This window comes from Anolis sagrei, chromosome X, assembly GCF_037176765.1.
Source record: "Anolis sagrei isolate rAnoSag1 chromosome X, rAnoSag1.mat, whole genome shotgun sequence".
Lineage (NCBI taxonomy): Eukaryota > Metazoa > Chordata > Lepidosauria > Squamata > Dactyloidae > Anolis > Anolis sagrei.
Genome location: NC_090034.1, coordinates 67,454,694 through 67,468,811, shown reverse-complemented (window position 1 = coordinate 67,468,811; position 14,118 = coordinate 67,454,694). Strand labels below are relative to the sequence as shown.

The 14,118-nt window shown below is 42.6% G+C and overlaps 1 protein-coding gene across 5 annotated transcripts in view; it reads left to right on the top strand.

The window, feature by feature from the left end:
* CSMD2 (CUB and Sushi multiple domains 2) overlaps window positions 1-14,118 on the top strand; it is a 984,984-nt gene that overhangs the window by 596,480 nt on the left and 374,386 nt on the right. For 4 of the 5 annotated variants that reach the window (XM_067473669.1, XM_067473670.1, XM_060784605.2 and 1 more), the window contains exons 11-12: window positions 36-139; window positions 6,832-6,944. The exons of the other annotated variant lie outside the window; for it this stretch is intronic. In XM_067473669.1, the coding sequence (XP_067329770.1) occupies window positions 36-139; window positions 6,832-6,944 (217 nt within the window). The remainder of the gene's footprint in view (window positions 1-35; window positions 140-6,831; window positions 6,945-14,118) is intronic. 5 annotated transcript variants of the gene reach the window in all.

Below are 14,118 nucleotides of genomic sequence, written 5' to 3'. Positions count from 1 at the left end.
CAGTCATTTGTTCTAATGCCATGCATCTCTGATAGGTCATCAAGCTCAGCTTTGAAGAATTTGACTTGGAGAGAGGATATGACACACTAACCGTGGGAGATGGAGGTCAGGTTGGAGACCAGAAAACCGTGCTCTATGTGTAAGTAGACTTTTCTACTGATGTTTTTATGTGGGTCTTATTGGTGTAAGAAGGCCTGAGTCACCGGGGGGAGATAAGATTTGGAGAAGGAGTGCATATATTCACATTTGTGTGCTCAACAATTTATGCTGGTGTGTTTAAAGACGCCTGAAGACCAGTTAGTCATTCTATTGGGATAGAGTCATTGGGATTATGGCCCAGAAGCAACATTCTTGGGCAGTCAGCAAACGTAAACCAACATGCTATCTAATGGGGTCATTCTCTTTACAGGATCTGATAGGCATATAAATAATTGAGTGCACCAATGTCATATGTCTATCAGAGATATGAAATTCAAAATAATTTGTTACAATTCACTCTAGAGACTTCTGTGCCAAGAAGTACACATGAATGGAGAATTCTATATCACTTCCACCCTCCTTTCCAGTACATTAGGATCCATGTTTGCTTATTGCAAATGATACAGTGCATTTCTGCTGCTAGAAAATGACTTAGATGAGGAAAGAGGCACAGCGGTGTCCACCTCCACTATTTCTCCCCATTATTTGAAGAAGATAATGGCATTTCCTTGGGGCCGAGGATGATGGTCCTCCAAGTCTGGGGTTTTGGGGGTGGGTTCATAGGTGGCTGTGGAGTCCTATTCTTGATCTGCAAGTTCTCCCACAGTGAGAACATCAGTTTCCAGGTGGAAGGTGGTCCTGGTCAGGGTTGGCTTGACACACCTTCTTCCTCTTGGCACATTTCTCCCTTTCACCCTCCATTCATGGTCACCGCTGACCTCTAGTTAGAGTACTCAAGGTCCACAGCTTCCTAGTTCTCGATATCTATGCCACAGTTTTTAAGGTTGGCTTTAAGCCCATCTTTCAATCTCTTTTCCTGTCCACCAACATTACATTTCCTGTTCTTGAGTTGGGAGTAGAGTAACTGCTTTGGGAGACAGTGATTGGGCATTCAGACAACATGGCCAGTCCAGCGGAGTTGATGGCACAGCAGCATCGCTTCAGTGTTGGTGGTCTTTGCTTCTTCCAGCACGCTGACATTTGTTCGCCTTCCCAAGAGATCTGCAGGATTTTTGAGAGGCAGTGCTAATCAAATTGTTCTCAAAGTTGAGTGTGATGTCTGTAGACAGTCCACGTTTCACAGGCATATAGAAGAGTTGGGAGACATTTCCTTTATAAACAAGCACCTTGGTATCTCTACAGACGTCCCAGTCCTCAACGAGTCTCTGCTTCATTTGGAAAAATGCTGCACTCGCAGAGCTCAGGCGGTGTTGTATTTCAGTATCAATGTTGACTTCTGTGAAGAGGTGGCCACCAAGGTAGCAGAAATGGTCAATATTTTCTAATGTTACAAATCAAGTCTAAAGACAGTTAAGTCTAGACAAGTGAGGGAGATATAATATGGTCAAGGTAAGTGCATCAAGCACAGAAGCATAAGTGAACTTATACATCATTTAGTAGACAAGCAACTGAGATATGACCATGAATTGCTGCTGCTTTCTTGTACTAGAGCCAACTGAAGAATTTTTTAGACAGGCAAAATCTTTAGTGAAGTCAGATCTACTCCACCAGAGGAGCCAACTGGACCATTAAGACGATTTCATGGGATCTCAAACTTCAGCAAAATTAGGGAGATACTTCATCCTGGAGCTTACAGACCATTATGGTATCGGGATAGATCCAAATACAGTCTGGAGTCACATGTAGAAAAGCAGTCCAAATACAGAGTCAAGAACAGAGACAAGACCTTGGATATAGGAACAGGGACTGTTTCATCCCAAAGGATACTGAAAGGAGGAAGTCAGCAGTAGGGAAGGGTCACATGAAGGAGAGGGGCAACTTACTCTTGTTTGTCTATTGAATTGATATTCTGCCTTTCTCCTGAGATGGGATTCAAGATGGCTTAAAATAATTTTGAAAAGATTAAGATAAAACATTCATAAAAGCATTAAATAACATTTAAAAAAACAGTTTAAGTTACAGCAAGTTGTTTCACACAAGCACTTCTCCTTCATAATTAAAACTTCAATAAAAGCATCCTCACCTGCCAAAAGAAAGCAAGTAAGAACCATCACAATTGGGTTTACCAATGTGCTTGGACAGTTCTAACAGCTCAACAAAGCTGTATTCAGAACAATGGGTGTCCAAATGAAAACGTGGGATAAAAATCCAATAAATTGAGGCATAGCTTTCTTTTCTTCAACCTACACTGAATTTCTCTTATCCCTTCACTGGATAATTCAAAATGATTGTCAGTGAGCCAAAATGACCCTGAGATGTTCTTTGGCCAAATCAAAGCTTCATCTGACCTTGAGACTACAAATGCATCTAGTAAGCAATCATTCAAACTACATTACATTAACTGCCCAGGAAAAACAAGTACATTAGATTGTGCCAAGACTGAATTATGGGGGAAGGTAATGCCATTACCAATTCCCCTCTCAGCCCAAGGTAGTCACCGTCGTTGGTCCTTTCTGGAAGAGGAATGGACAGAGAGATGAATTATGCATTGAGAGATGCATGTAATTGAAACGTTCTGTGTCTCTGGGGAGCAGGGACCCAGGAACTGTTTTCATGATGGGGTGAGGTCAACAACAGGTAGGTTGTTATTAATGTTGCCTATTTGAAGGTACTTTCAGGGAGAAGGAAGATTTCTTTCCTCCCCATTATCATTGAAACATCCTTAAACATGGAGATACTTACATACATACTTGGCCAGGGTGGTCCACGCCTTGGTTACATCCAAACTCGACTATTGCAATGCGCTCTATGTGTGACTGCCCTTGAAGATGGCCCGGAAGTTTGAACTGGTACAACGAGCGGCAGCCAAGATCCTTACTGGAGCAAACTAGAGGGAGCATACAACATCCCTATTAAAACAGCTTCATTGGCTGCCGATAAGTTGCCGAGCCAAATTCAAGGTGCAGGTCATGACCTATAAAGCCCTATCTCTGCGATCACATCTCCTTCTATGAACCGGCATGAGCTCTAAGATCTTCCGGGGAGGCCCTCCTCTCGGTCCCACTACCGTCTCAAGCGCAGTTGGTGGGGACGAGAGAGAGGGCCTTCTCAGTGGTGCCCCCCCCCCCCACATCTGGAACACCCTTCCAAGGGAAATAAGACAGGCCCCATCCCTCCCCTCCTTTTGTAAGAGCTTGAAGACCTGGTGGTTTCAACAAGCCTTTGAAAATGACCAGTTCTAACTCGGCCCTACACATTGTCCAATACGGCCTTATTCTTCCTACCAATTACCCAGATCATTTCCTCTAATCAGTCCCGGAATGAACAGCCACAGGGTGTACCTAATATTATTATTGCCTGCCATAGCATAGCACTTAATTCCTGGGCCCCCTAGAATTTTAGGGCTTGCACAAATCTTGGCCCAGCCTTTTAAAACATTTTAATTGCCTTGAACAGGCAGGATTCTTTCAATATGGCGACAATTTTTATGCTTATATTTTGTTTTGTTAATCTTATGGTTTTGTTGTTTTTACTTTGTATGTTTTGTGATGTTATCTGGGAACCGCTCAGAGTCCCCTCGGGGAGATGGAGCGGTATATAAATAAAGTTTTATTATTATATTATTATTATAGAAATATCCTCCATGTGCTCTGTGTACCTTACTCCTGGGGAAAAGCAAATAGGATAGACTGCAGGCATACTTTCTTTTTCTAGGGACTGAAGAAAAGGAAATAAAAAGTGAAAGAAGGAAGGAAACAGGGTGGGAAGAAAGGAGACAAAGGAAGAAGTAGAGAAAGGGGGAGAAAAGGAAGAAAAGAGAGAAGGGATGAAACCAAAGAGCAAAAGAAGGAATGAAAAAAAGAGGTAGAGAAGGACGAAATGAGAGAAAGGGGAAGGAAAAGGGGGGAAGGAATAGGTAGGTACTAGGGCTGGGCGGTTTCGTTCATTAATTTCGTAATTCGTTATTAATTCGTTATTTTTTTTTATAACGAAGCGATATTGAACCATTCAGGAGCAACTAAAAATCGAAACGAATTTTTCAATTCATTTCGTAATTGTTTCGAAATCATTTCGTTATTATTTCCGCATGTCTGGTGCAAGTTTTATAGTTGTTGTTTGTTTGTTTTATCAGTGAAAAAAAATATAATTATCACACCAACAGTCAACAACAGAGGGAGAGGAAAGCTTCAGAAGTTCCCCCTGTCCCATTTGGAGGTTTTTTTAGCGTATTGCGCGGTCGCATCCGCCATTAACGAATCGATTCGCAATTGTTTCATAATTGTTTCGTAATTTCAGAAATTTCGTAAAATTCGAACTTTTTTAAAGAAAAATTTTGGAATTATTTTAAAAATCGAAACGCAAAACCCCCCTAAAAACAAATCGAGTTTAGAAACAAATTTTTCCGTGGTTGCCCAGCCCTAGTAGGTACCTCTCTTTCATAATAGTCCAGATATCTACCTCTACTTTGAAAAATCTTACTATAGGCCACAGCAACGCGTGGCAGGGCACAGCTAGTGTTCTAAATAAATTAATAAATAAATAGTTTGAGCAAATGAACAGTTTAAGGCAATGCAATGCTCTTTGTAGGATGTGGATTCTTCCAGAAAAAAAGTGAAATAACTTATTCTTATACCCCATCTCCATCTCCCCGAAGGAACTTGGGGCGGCTTACATGGAGCCAAGCCCAATCAACAAAGTTAGAACATAGCATATTTAAAATACATAACATAAGTATGGTATGCCCCCCCCCCCCCCCCGCCAACACACACCCATGCTGCCTCTTGGCCATTCCTAATTTTTGGTCTGAATTTCAGGCCACCTTTTCTTTTTAATCTTTTTTCTTAAAAACAAACAAACAGACAAATAGCCATTCTATACAAATACACACATAAATCTGGGTGGAAGTGAGCCAGGAGACAAAACAAAACCACCAACCCTACAGATACAAACGTGTTGAAAATCAATAAAACTGTCATGACGCTATCATAAAACAATCACTAAAGAGTATCAAAATAATATATTGAGCAGTTCACGCAAGCAACATATATAATCATAATCACTCAAAATGGCATCATCACCAGCCTTTCAGAGATGATTTCCCCATAAACATGATGAAGGACAGGCATTTTCTTTGGCCCTCTGAACTATATTGTGAAGTAGTCAGACAGGTTTCCTTGAGGAATGTATCTGGTGGCTTTTTAGGGAATCAAGCTTGAAGTAGATTGAAATATAGGTTACAGTTACCTAGAGTTTACATCAGGATCTAATATTAGGTTATGAAAGACTTTAAGGTAAATGAGAATGGGGAAAGTTCACCTTTTAGACTACTTGTGGTATCCAGGCCTGACTTTTGAGGTCCCCAATACCTGTCTGGAGACCTCCTCAAGTCTCATAGGTCCTCTCAAATTTCAAAATTTTGAGACTCTTTTTTTTAAACCTGGAATAACCCCCCAAATGCCCCAATCCACTTCTGAACATAATGTTTTTGCTTATCACCACTCCAGAAGACACCCCAAAGTGCTGGAAATCTCCCAATAACTGAAACCAGGTGAAAAATAGCAAACTTTTATGAATTTCTGTGTTGTGTTTTGATGACATAATAATAATAATAATAATAATAATAATAATAATAATAATAATTTATTTATGTACCGCTCCATCTCCCCGAGGGGAACCAGGTAACATCATAAAACATACAAAGTAAAAAGCAACATAACCATAAAATGAACAAAACAAAATATAAGCATAAAAATTGTCGCCATAACACACATATATTAAAAGAATCCTGCCTGTTCAAGGCGATTAAGAAATTTAAAAAGGCCGGGCCAAGATTGGTGCAAACTCAAAAATTCTAGTTGGCCTGGGAATTAAGTGCAATGCTATGGCAGGCAACAATAATATTAGGTACAGGTCTGTGGCTGTTCATTCTGGGGCCAATTAGAGGAAATGATCTGGGTAATTGGTAGGAAGAATAAGGCCGTATTCGACAATGTGTAGGGCTGAGTTAGAACTGGTCATTTTCAAAGGCTTGTTGAAACCACCAGGTCTTCAAGCTCTTACGAAAGGAGGGGAGGGATGGGGCCTGTCTTATTTCCCTTGGAAGGGCATTCCAGAGGTGGGGGGCCACCACTGAGAAGGCCCTCTCTCTCGTCCCCACCAACCGTGCTTGAGACGGTAGTGGGACCAAGAGAAGGGCCTCCCCAGAAGATCTTAGAGCACGTGCCGGTTCATAGAAGGAGATGCGATTGCGGAGATAGACTTGCAAATCCAGTGATGTGGAATCAGCCATTTAATATCATTCCAGGGTCTTTGTCCCTGTGGTAAACACACACACACCACACACAAGTCCTCAAATTCTAGGAGTTCTGATTTACGATTGTGCTAACTCACTGCTCCTGCATTAGTCAGTTTGCAAACGTTAAAGCATAATAACTCTCTAGAGTGAATGACTTGACAAGGATCATAAATTTGTCACCCTAAATACATGTTTAGTCCAAATTATACAGAGATGTATAATACAGATGCAATCATAGTGTCAGATGATTGATAGATAGATAGATAGATAGATAGATAATAGATAGATGATAGACAGACACAAATGCACCCAGAGAGAAGTTGACCATAGAATCGTACTGGAGGACCTAGAGAGCCACAGATATGGAGGACTGTATGAACAGATGTTTGTTAGGGGGGTGAGTACTCCTACTACTAGTTTGTCTTCTTTCTTCGCAGTTTAACAGGTACAACAGTCCCTGATCTGATTGTCAGCACCCAGCATCAGATGTGGCTTCTGTTCCAGACAGACAGTGTGAGGAACTTATTGGGATTCAAAGCAAACTATGAAGGTAATACACATTTGTGAAGCTATTTTCCTCTTTTCCTGATGATGTAATATCAATGAGAAACTAATGGTTTTGAACCTAATGTAGTACAATGGAATTAGATGGCAATTCTTATTATCTATATAAATAAAAATGTAATGTTCGTTTGTGGGATTAACAGAACTCAGAAACCACTGGACGAATTGACACCAAATTTGGACACAAGACACCTAACAGCCCAATGTATGTCCTTCACTCAAAAAAATTGATTTTGTCATTTGGGAGTTGTAGTTGCTGGGATTTATAGTTCACCTACAATCAAAGAGCATTCTGAACGCCACCAATGATGGAATTGGACCAAACTTGGCACACAGTTCTCTCATGACCAACAGAAAATACTGGAAGGGTTTGGTGGGCAGTGTCCTTTGGTTTTGGAGTTGTAGTTCACCTACAACCAGGGAGCACTGTGGACTCAAACAAGGATGGATCTGGACCAAACTCTACACAAATACTCACTATGCCCAAATGTGAACACTGATGGAGTTTTGGGAAAATAGAATCTTGACATTTGGGAGTTGTAGTGAATACTGGGATCTTGCTGTACCTCAAGGTAGGCACCTTCAGCATGATGCATTCATTCTGAGAGTCTAACATTCTAGAAAATAGGAGAGGGAGAGAAAACGGCTTATTATGCTGAAATGTTCCTTTGCACAATGAGACATTAGTCAAGACAGAAGACAATGCAGTGGAACAATTATGAATTGAGGGGGGAAAAACCTGACAGGGTTTCTCCCTTACTGACAGCTATGCTATAGAATTTGGCCTTTTGTGGGGAATATTTCTTAGAATGGCAAAGTTGCGGTTCAAAACAAAAGCACATTTCCACCTTCATCCTTTGGTTAAGGGAATAGTGAGCTGGCGGCTGACAACTATTCTGCCAGCTTTCAGCCAGCACTGCTGCTTGAGATCCTTTAATTGGGGGTGTCAAGGAATTGATCCTAGGACCTTCTGCATGGAAGACTTGTACTTTAGCAGTTTGAGAATGTGAATCTTCTCTTAATGTATTGTCGAAGGCTTTCACGGCTGGAATCACTGGAGTGTTGTGTGGTTTCCAGGCTGTGTGGCTGTATTCTATCAGCATTTTCTTCTAACATTTCGCCTGCATCTGTGGCTGCATCTCAAACTACAAGAGAGGAGATTCCATCTGAACATTAGGAAGAACTTCCTGACTGTGAGAGCCGTTCAGCAGTGGAACTCTCTGCCCCGGAGTGTGGTGGAGGCTCCTTCTTTGGAAGCTTTTAAGCAGAGGCTGGATGGCCATCTGTCAGGGGTGATTTGAATGCAATATTCCTGCCTCTTGGCAGGGGGTTGGACTGGATGGCCCATGAGGTCTCTTCCAACTCTTTGATTCTATGATTCTGGCATCTTCAGAGGATCCTCTCTTACTTTGAGCTTTCCTTCTTGGGCTGCTTCCTTGTCCTCACCATCAGAATCATCAGGTCTCTTCTGCTGATGCCACTCTACTCAGGATTGGAGCTTTTGACTGAATCTAGTCTTCTGACATAGTCACGCTCAGCCACTGTGGCACACTCCAATCCTCTCACCATGATAAGATACATATCTGGGAGAGGGTTGAGTTTACAGTACCAGAACAGGAATGTTCATAAGAGGATCTGTTTTTAGGATGACGACTTAAATCGGCAAACTGTTTTTAAATGTATTTTTATATCTTTTTTATTATAATATGTGTATTTATGCTTTTACTCTGTTGTTGGCACTGTGTTGTGCCGGTTGGTAGCTGCCTTGAGTCCCTCTGTGGAGGTTGAGATAGGATGGGATACAAATGCCTTAAATAAATAAAAATAAATAAATAAAAGATCTCCTCGGCATCAAGAACTAGCCCATTGCCTACAGTTGTTCCTTCCTTTCATGGAAAGTTGTCAGCTTAGGGACCAGATCAAGCCCAGAGATCGCCACTTTTGGTACAATAATAATAATAATAATAATAATAATAATAATAATCCTTTATTTGTACCCGCTACCATCTCTCGGAGGACTCGGTGCTACCATCTCTCGGAGGACTCGGTGCGGCTTACATGAGGCCGAGCCCAAATATATCAGTAAAAACACAACAACAACAATACAACAAAATGAACTCAAAACAAAGCAATAAACATTAACAAAACACCACGACGCATTAAAATCCATGGCAGGGCCAAATGTAATAGTTAAAATTAAAAATGTGCTAGGCATGACCAGGTGAAAAGGGTAGGTATTTGGAGGGGGATGGGGCATGCAGATATCCTGGGTCTCTAGTAAAGTGCATTTGGGGACCTATTGCTTGGAGTTTCCTTATTCTGGGAAGGCACACTGGAACAACCACGTTTTCAAGCTCCTCCTAAAAATTGCCAATGTTGGGGCATGCCTGATGTCCTTAGGGAGAGAGTTCCAGAGTCGAGGGGCCACCAACAAGAAGGCCCTGTCCCTCGTTCCCACCAATTGCGCTTGCGATGGAGGTGGGATCGTGAGCAAGGCCTCTCCAGATGATTGAAGAGATCGTGTGGGTTCGTAAGCAGAGATGCGTCACACAGGTAGGCAGGTCCCAAACCGTTCAGGGCTTTATAGGTAAGCACCTGCACCAGTGGAGCTCCTTAACCAGGAGGGTTGACCTCTCCCTGTAAGGAGCACCGGTTAACAACCTGGCCGCCGCCCATTGGACCAATTGAAATTTCCAGGCCGTTTTCAAGGGCATCCCCACGTAGAGTGCATTACAGTAATCCAATTGATTTACACCACCATGGGCACCTTGGAAGCAAAGAGGGATAGAATGCCAAACCTTGGCCTTTTATCACTCACCCTGCCATTTCTCCCCATCTTGCATTGGGTACTTTGGCCTCAGGATGACTCCTTGTATGTGGACCTGTGGCTGTGTCATAGTGGTGATTTTTCTATGACCGGGAAGACAGGCAGACAAATGTCAGTGTGCTGGAAGAAGCAAAGACCACCAGCATTGAAGCGATGCTCCTATACCATCAACTGTGCTGGACTGACCACGTTGTCTGAATGCCTGATCACCACCTCCAAAGCAGTTACTATACATCTAACTCAAGAACAGGAAATGTAATGTTCGTAGACAGGAAAAGGGATTTAAAGATGGGCTTAAAACCAATCTTAAAAACTATGGCATAGACACCGAGAACTGGGAAGCCGTGGCCCTTGAGTGCTCTAACTGGAAGTCAGCTGTGACCATGAATGGAAGGTGAAAGGGAGAAATGTGCCAAGAGGAAGAAAGTGTGTCAAGACAACCCTGATTGGGACCACCTTCCACCTGGAAACTGATGTTCTCACTGTGGGAGAACATGCAGATGAAGAATAGGGCTCCGCAGCCACCTATGGACCCACCACCAAGACACTGAACTTGGGAAGCCCTGGCCCTTGAGCACTCTAACTAGAGGTCAGCTGTGACCAGCAGTGCTGTGATATTCAAAGAAACATGAATGGAGGATGAAAGGGAGAAACATGCCAAGAGGAAGGCGTATCAAGCCAACCCTGACCGGGACCACCTTCCACCTGGAAACCGATGTCCTCACTGCGAGAGAACATGCGGATCAAGAATAGAGCTCCGCAGCCACCTACGGACACTGAACTTGGAGGACCATCATCCTCGGGGTATGAGGGACCACCTAAGTAAGTAAATTCTATGACAGCCTGCACCAAATGTACTGTAAACAACCAGAGACAGCGGTAAAACAAATGAAAGCTTTTTAATAGGCCTGGGTAACAACGGAAAAATTTGTTTCTAAAATCGATTCGTTTTTTGGGGGTTTTTGCGTTTCGTTATTTAAAATAATTACAAAATTTTCCTTTTAAAAAGTTCGATATTTAAGAAATTTCGTAAATGTGAAAAAAATTACAAAACATTAACGAAACAATTTCCGAAACAATAACGAATCGATTCGTTAATGGCGGACGTGACCGCGAAATACGCTAAAAAACCTCCAAATGGGACAGGGGGAACTTCTGAAGCTTCCCTCTCCCTCTGTTGTTGACTGTTGGTGTGATATTATAAATTTTTTTTTACTAATTGAACAAAAAACAACTATAAAACTTGCCCCAGACATGCGGAAATAATAACGAAACGACCTCAAAACGATAACGAAACGAATACATAACGAATTACGAAGCATTTACAAAACGTATTTAAAAATTCGTTTTTTAAAAAAATTACTCCAGAATGGTTCGTTATCGCTTCGTAATCAAGAAAATTAAGGAATTATTAACGAATTACGAATTAACGAAATGAAACCGCCCAGCCCTACTTTTTAAGACACATGGCATTCATATATGAATCCTTGAACTTTCAATTAGCCACAGCTCCCTAAGCTCCTATTCATCTGACTCTCCTTTCTCTGTCAGATCCATTCAAAACCAAATCCTATATGCCTTCTCACAGAGACAGTCCTCTGTTTCATTATATTTGCTTAATTGCATTCCTACTCCCCATTCAGAGCATTCCCTGAGCTGTGGTTGGCTTCCATCAGCCAAACTTGCCCTGCTCCTGCCTTCACACCCCTGTGTAGTTTTTGCAAAGAAGGAGCAAAATATCTACATGTTCCCTTTCCCCATTTTCATTATGGCTCAATGAGCAAAATACCCAAAGCTTCCTCATAGCATCACCATAGGCCTTCTTCCAGGACTTCTGCTCCCTTGAGAATTAGTTTCCCACTAATTGAACCAGTTGTAGGGAAAGGGGGGGGGGGTGGCAGAGTATGGGAAATCATGTTGATCTATTCTGTGTTGAAAGCACTTTGAGCAGGAGCGTAAAACAAGCCATTTTTTTTTCAAAAAAGGGAAGGCAGCAATTAGAGAGCTGCCAGTTCGATGATGAAATTCTATGCAACAGATTCGCACATTTCAGAGGCAGTTTTATGGCCAACTTGTCGAAAGGAAATCACAGCTAATGGAACCCGTGTAAAAGTAAGGTGGGAGGGGGAATTAAAATCCCTGGGAAAAAAATTGGGGGGAGATTTAGCTTACCCAGTATGCTTAAAGAGCTATCTATCCTCAAGATGCTCACTGTCTCAAAGCATAATGGAATGCTAGACTGCCAGGGTGGAAAATGGAATTGCTAGTCGTATTTCTGATAATAAGATAGGACAGAAGAAAACAGATGCTGGGGAGAGAGGGGGAGGATGGAATTATGATGCCTCGTCGGTCTCCGGAGAATAGAACGGAGGTTTTAGATTTAAATCTCCTCCATTGCCAAAAGAAAGAGTGGTGCAACTTGGAAAGTTGCGTTTTTTTTTTAACTACAGCTTTCTGAACGCAAAAGCCAATGTGATAGATTGAAGATTCTGATAGTTCTAATGCTATCTGGAGGGTCTGGAGAGCTGTTGGAAAAGGTAATGATAACTTTTCTAATGATGAAAAGTAACTTTTCCAAGGATTAAAACTGCCTCTGAAATGTGCGAATCTGTTGCATAGAATTTCTTACTTACTTACTTAGGCAATCCCTCGCTTTCCGAGGATGATTGTCTTCCAATATTCTTGTGGGTCCGTATGTGGCTGTGGAGCCCTATTCTTGCTCTGCATCTTCTTCCGCAGTGAGGGCATTGGTTTCCAGGTGGAAGGCGGTCTCGGCCGGGGTTGGCTTGACGCGCCTTCCTCTTGGCACGTTTCTCTTTTTCACCCTCCACTCGTGCCTCCTCAAATTTTGCAGCACTGCTGGTCACAGCTGACCTCCAGCTGGATCGGTCAAGGGCCAGGGCTTCCCAGTTCTCACTGTCTATGCCGGAGTTTTTAAGGTTGGCTTTGAGCCCATCTTTAAATCTCTTTTCCTGTCCTCCAACATTCCGTTTTCCATTCTTGAGTTCGGAGTAGAGCAGCTGCTTTGGGAGACGGTGGTCGGGCATCCGGACAACATGGCTGGTCCAGCGGAGTTGGTGGCGGAGGACCATCGCTTCAATGCTGGTGGTCTTTGCTTCTTCCAGCACGCTGACGTTTGTCCGCTTGTCTTCTCAAGAGATTTGCAGGATTTTCCGGAGGCAGCGCTGATGGAATCGTTCCAGGAGTTGCATGTGACGTCTGTAGACAGTCCACGTCTCACAGGCATAGAGCAGGGTTGGGAGGACAATAACTTTATAAACAAGAATTTATAAACATAGAATTTCATCATCGAACTGGCAGCTCTCTAATTGCTGCCTTCCCTTTTTTGAAAAAAAAAATACAGAATGGGGGACAATGTCTGGCTCGAGAGCAGTACGTGTGAAAAAGACCTTGGGGTCCTCGTGGACAACAAGTTAAACATGAGCCAACAATGTGATGTGGCGGCAAAAAATGCCAATGGGATTTTGGCCTGCATCAATAGGAGCATAGTGTCTAGGTCCAGGGAAGTAATGCTACCCCTCTATTCTGCTTTGGTTAGACCACACCTGGAATATTGTGTCCAATTCTGGGCACCACAATTCAAGAGAGATATTGACAAGCTGGAATGTGTCCAGAGGAGGGCGACTAAAATGATCAAGGGTCTGGAGAACAAGCCCTATGAGGAGCGGCTTAAAGAGCTGGGCATGTTTAGCCTGAAGAAGAGAAGGCTGAGAGGAGATATGATAGCCATGTATAAATATGTAAGAGGAAGCCACAGGGAGGATGGAGCAAGCTTGTTTTCTGTTTCCTTGGAGACTAGGACGCGAAACAATGGCTTCAAACTACAAGAAAGGAGATTCCATCTGAACATGAGGAAGAGCTTCCTGACTGTGAGAGCCGTTCAGCAGTGGAACTCTCTGCCCCGGAGTGTGGTGGAGGCTCCTTCTTTAAAAGCTTTTAAACAGAGGCTGGATGGCCATCTGTCAGGGGTGATTTGAATGCAATATCCCTGCTTCTTGGCAGGGAGTTGGACTGGATGGCCCATGAGATCTCTTCCAACTCTTTGATTCTATGATTAATAGTTTTTTTTATTTATTTAGGCATTGCATAAAATAGTACAAAACTGATAAAAATAGACCCTCGTAGGGGGTCATCCCATTGGGATTTCCTGGTTTAGCTGCCCAGAGGGACACTCTTTTGGTTGCTGGGAAAACATTAAGTGGTGGTTCTCATGAAGCTTTGAGTTTACTGGGAGAAGACTGATAGCCATGCAGTGGATGGCTTTCAACATGTTTGTCCTGTTTTGCCACAGAAACAGCTTTATAACAAGGGT